This window comes from Musa acuminata, chromosome BXJ3-3 (assembly GCF_036884655.1).
Source record: "Musa acuminata AAA Group cultivar baxijiao chromosome BXJ3-3, Cavendish_Baxijiao_AAA, whole genome shotgun sequence".
Lineage (NCBI taxonomy): Eukaryota > Viridiplantae > Streptophyta > Magnoliopsida > Zingiberales > Musaceae > Musa > Musa acuminata.
In genome coordinates, this window is record NC_088351.1 from 25894231 (window position 1) to 25899824 (window position 5594).

The window sequence follows — 5594 nt, forward strand, 5'->3', positions numbered from 1 at the left end:
GGTGTTTTTCTCTTTTTTTATCATTTTATGTGCACATGTTTGTTGCCTGTAACTTATGTTCTTGCAAGGGTTACAGGATTCTTCTGCTTATGGTCTGATCTGACATCTTAGTTTTACGTTCTAGCGAAGGCGCAAGGATCTTAGTCTTAACTGTTCCTTTAAGCTTGCAAGCTCTTCTTGTTATGCTGCTTGTCAGCCTATTTCTTTAGTCTGCTTTGGTGCATGATATAAAATGCCAACTAGTTCAATATGCTCCGCATTCATCTTAGCCACAGGGGGAGGAGGCAAGTAAAGATGATATGCTCTTTCGGGATGACACTGAGGGTCAAGGGATGGAATTCGTGAAAGAAGATACTGGAGCAGTAATGCAGTCGCTGCACCTGAAGCCCATCGGCGCAATGCTAATAAACACTGCCACTACTATCCACCGCTCACCAGAGGCTCTCAACTTTAAGCTGAAGCTCGATGCCCCTTCGTAGTCCTGCCGGCTTGTCTGCACGTGCCCATCAACAACTCCTACATATCGGTCCAAGTTAGTACATCAACTTTGTTCCTGCATAACTTGTCATCGCTCTGAAGATGCCGCATCGCTGCCATTTTGGTCTCTGCTTACTATATTTTGTCAATGAAGATAGCAGTTGCAATAGCATATCGAGCCTGCATTGGAATTCTTTGTTCTTTGGAATTTTTTTGTTCTTGGGAACTAAACGGGGAGAAGTATCATTTGCGTGCTCGTCTTTGTTTCTGCTGGTGGTTCCTCTTAGTTGGTTGTAGAAAATTTAAGGTCACAGATCTGTGTATTATAGACTGTTCTATATTATGCAATTGGAGAGGAATTCTTTTTGGTTCTTTTGGAAGTAGTCGTCGTCATTTTTTAGCATTCAATTTGAATATGCCGATGATAAAGCATATGCCATTTGAATATTTTAATAGAGATTAAAAAAAAAAGTTTTTGATTATATGAAATGACATGATGCTGACTCGAAATGAACACATTTTACTTATGCTGCATTGAGACAGTAATTAAATTGAATGTCTTAGCATAGCCTAGTATATAAATAACAACAATGCACTAATTAGTCTTGACATAGACTAGCATATAAATAAGCTTCTGGCCGTAGAAGCGCATTTAGGAAACTTGGTATTTATCTATTGGTCTTCGATTAGGGGTAGGGTTGACAATGGATGAGACTATGAAGAAACTATATGCATAAACACTTACATATAGATATATAAATATGGCTTTACCTATGCTAGATTTTGAAACTATATTTGCTAAAACATATAGAGCAATTGATGGATGAAAAAAACACAGATACAATTAAGACACATGTAGATGGAAATTGGACGTGGTCGATGACTGTTGTCCAATAACCTTATGTTTTTTCCTCTAAATACCATATAGTGTCCGTATTAGGAGAAGCTGATATTATTACCTATAAATAATGATATCCTGACTGTAGAAACAATTCCATAGGATTTAAAGTTTGTTTAATTAAAAAAAAAAAGAAAAAAAAGAAAAATTGTCATCATCGAATTTAAAACCATGAGTAACTGACATGAAATTCTAAAATACACAATATCTAGATAGGAGTGATATTATGCAATTACCAAACCTTCTCCCCAGATTGGTGATCACAGCGAGCAGTACCTCCATTGACAGGGTTTGGGTTTTATAATCTCCAGATGGTAACTTCATCATGATCTTACCCAAGTCTTTATCGTATGGCCTAAAGAGACTTCAGCAGAGCAACCTCAACAAAGCATCAAGAGAGAAGAGACACTCTGCCGAAACTGGCTCTGGTAGCCATATCTTGGTCACTCTTCAACAACGGTCACCAGTTCATACTCGATCAAAGACAGATTGTTGTCCTCTTTCACTGTGAAATTGGCTGGATCTGTGACTTCTATACGGCCCCATTTGTCCACAGCAAGCCTCATCGATCCTTTAAACATGTCGATCTTTGCATTCCTGAGTATTACAGTTGTATCTGGCTTCATCAGATCCACTGGATTTATGAAATTCCAAGAATTAGTATTCAAAAACAGCATAGGTAGCATATGTAATATCAAAGAAAAGGAAGCTAGCCGACATGTACCAAGCACCTCACATCACTGAAGACACTCATAATGAGCTGTTAATCGTAGATAAGAGGAGTTAACCCTTTCCTCCAATTACAGGTTCAAAAGAGGCAAAATAATTTTTTAAAAATCTTGAAAGTGATATGAATTTATAGTCATGTCTAAATGATATTAATATCCACCATCCTTCTTTGTTGGTTGAAAGTTCCCAAATATTTTAAATCCATTCTAAAATTAATTGAACACAAGAGCTTGTTAATGGAGATTTCCAACTTTAACCATCTAAGATCGATCACCATTATCATGCGTGTGATGATTATCATAAGTACCTTAAAGCCAGAACATGGTGTTATTGGTGAATGGTGAAGATCACCAACTGGAGATTTCCAACCTTCAACCTCAAACAACAATCTAAAATCAACCGCCATCTATTATCCGTCATGGTTTGAAGTACCTTTAAGCCACAGCTTGGTTTTTCTTTCTGATAGATGACTTTAGGTGATGATTTGGGCTTAATTAGCTGATTTATTTGTTTGTGCACTTCTGACAATGTAAATTAGTATTAAAAACATCCTGGCTCCTTACTGAATTGATATATCAAAGTAGATATTAAAAAAAAAATTATTGTTATCCCATTGCATTCACTTCTTGATCCTTTTTCCTGGTTACGAGGCGACTTGTATTTCTAAGTATTCTCCTGAAGACAACTAAGCAAGGGCTGTCAGGGTAGCCCAATTGCTGTGTGTCTGCACCCTGAACTCTCCTAAATATTCTCCTAAATATTCAACGTATTCTAAGAATAACATGTCAAAGGATCTTATCAGTTTTTATATGACCTAGAAACTCGTTGTTAAAATAGCTCAAACTTCTGGTTACAAAAATATTTCCAATGTTAAACATGGACTTGCAAGGACAGATCTGGGTGAAATATTTCAACTATCAGACCAAGCATTCACATCTACAGTAATACAAGCATACAAGTTTCCTAATATGAGTCTCCAAAATTGGTATTCTGTTCAAAAGCATGCACTAACATGAGAACATCAGAGTGAACATAAATAAGCCAAATTCTTTAAATTAACAAGCAACATCCTGAGTACCACAACTTGAAGACAAAAATATAACAACCAAATTTGTATCAGAAAAATATTTCATCCAAATTTATTCTCTTTCTAATAACACGATGCCTGGAAATAACTTTGTATGCCTTACCTCATAATCTGAGATTGTTTCCACCAATATTCTAAATTCTAACCAACAAAATTAAAAAAAAAAAATTCTGCAGTTATTATAGATTTATCTCCCCATATTCTTTCCAAGTAAAAGTGAACAAGTCACACAGACTCCTTGTATTTGAAACAGTCATTTCCCTCAGCTTTTCATGTAGTAGCAGTCACACTTTAGATTCTGAAGATGTAAAGAATATGCACAAGGTCATGCCAACTAACTGAGCCATATAGACACCATAATCTGGGTTTAGCAAAAGGATCTCTATTCATGGGTCTTGTAAAACTAGTTGCTGCCAATTATTACAGCGATCCAATTGTTTGTAACATAGCAAATCCCACATTATTGACAACAAAAAATGATCAACAGTCAGATTTAGATACGGTAATAGAGAAGTTGATTATCACAGAAGTATAATGCAGAGATAACAAAGACACAACATACAGAATGATAATGAAATAAAACTAATAATTTAGGGGAAAAGAATACACCATAATCAAACTAGAACCATTAGCAGCAAAAAGCTTGGGAGCATCTCCAAATATGTATGGCATTAAAGAAAAACTTCTATGGCCTCATAATGATATTAAAAACCAATTCTTTTCATAATATAACTTTTAGGAAAGATTTCTTTGTCATCTCCTAACAGAAGCTCCTGCAAGCAAATATCACCTGCAACATGAAGTTAAAAACTACAACTATTGGAGATATCTAGTATCATGGACCTTCCAAGTCAAATATTTAATTGATGTTACCATGAATAGGAGCAAGAACTAGCTCCCTGCATTTAGCTAACTATCACACTGGGAGATTCCCTTGCTGTCCTTCCCTTTAATTTCTTAAGGATAATGAATGAGCCCCTTTAAAAGCAGCTCAAACGGAAATTATTGTTTGCCGGATCAAATTTTACAGTTTGGCAAATTTGAAGTAAAAGCAACCATCATAAACGAGACAAGGTAGAAGCAACACTATGTCAAGAATCTCACACTTCTCATTTTTTGCTCAACAATTTTCTTTTTTTGTTTTTCATTTTTCAATCTCAACCGCAAAGTGAACTTACTGGACCATAAAACATGCATACGTACATACACATAATATAAGAACATCTACCTTGTTCATTCCTGGCTGTGAAGACAATCATTCCAGTTTCATCCCCCACCAGACATTCTGCTAGACGCATCTGACGAACCTGGGAACCGGCGGCACGCCCCTTTTGCAGCACTGTCTTTGAACTCACCACCTTCACTGTGAGCGTATGGCCACTAGTACCAGGCCTAAGCTGGTTAACCTTAGTAAACTCCGGTTTTCTCATGGCAGGCTTTGATTCAGCCATTTTCTGCAAATTACCAACCCATAACTCGATCAGACCTGCAATTTTACTCAATAACCGGTAGAATATCCTTCCTTGCAAGTGATCCAAAGAACAACATGCATAAAATCACAATTTAATCCTTAGATAACCTTTGCTTTAAAACAATCACCACAACCACTTCAATCATATAATGATGGTTGTTAACACATTTTGTATTAGACGATCTGATCCCGTGTAAGCAAACACCCAACAAATAGCCGAAACATGAAATCAAGAAAGAAAGCACACAGCTTTCTCTCAAATTCTTCAACGATGTTAATCTGGAATTACCGAAAACAGAATCCCCATAAACAAATCCGAAACCTCAATGCATAAGAACCGTCAGGCAGCGCAATAGAAGAAACAATTTATCAAATCCAGTGCCAAAGCTCGCAATGCAAATCAAACCCGGGAAGAAACAACAGATTGTAGGAATTACCCATCCAGAGATTACAGATTCACGTGAATGCAGGAGAAGAAGATGCACTGGGTGAGAATTCGAGGAGGGAATCGGAGATTTAGGGTTTCAGGGCCTTACAATAGCTTTGATCGAATCCTTCGCTGAGAACAGTGGGCGGCGATCAGACCCTCGGCGATTTGGGATCGGCCGTGGCTACGGGCTTAAATAGCCATAGGAAAAGCGCATCAGAATCGTCCATTGAGTCGAATACGGAGGGGGAATCAACGGTGGCAAAGAGTGGGCCGTGTCGGGTCGGGTTTTACGCTGGAAACAACTATTGCAGCCTTACAGGCAAAATTCCGAATCCGAATCCGATAATCGCCGCCTGGGTGGGTTATCGGATCCAATAGGTAATTATATTGAGGTTTTATATAATATTATAAACAATTATCTGAGCGTTAATAGTATCCGTCGGATCTAATAAGCGCGACATTTAAAGCGACAGTGACGCAGCATCCAAAACAAAAGGTCGGC

At 37.5% G+C, this 5594-nt stretch overlaps 1 protein-coding gene across 2 annotated transcripts; it reads right to left on the reverse strand.

The window, feature by feature from the left end:
- Positions 1 to 1512: 1512 nt before the first annotated feature.
- LOC135583714 (uncharacterized protein At4g28440-like) lies at positions 1513 to 5313 on the reverse strand. Of its 2 annotated transcripts, none has more exons than XM_065143526.1 (3): positions 5199 to 5313; positions 4420 to 4645; positions 1513 to 2009 (listed from the first exon to the last, which is right to left on the reverse strand). In XM_065143526.1, the coding sequence occupies exons 2-3, from the start codon at positions 4640 to 4642 to the stop codon at positions 1819 to 1821; spliced, it is 414 nt and encodes a 137-aa protein (XP_064999598.1). In that variant the 5' UTR covers positions 4643 to 4645; positions 5199 to 5313; the 3' UTR covers positions 1513 to 1818. The 2 variants fall into 2 exon arrangements, with proteins under 2 accessions (XP_064999598.1, XP_064999599.1); XM_065143527.1 differs by having other exon boundaries at positions 5100 to 5240.
- Positions 5314 to 5594: the final 281 nt, after the last annotated feature.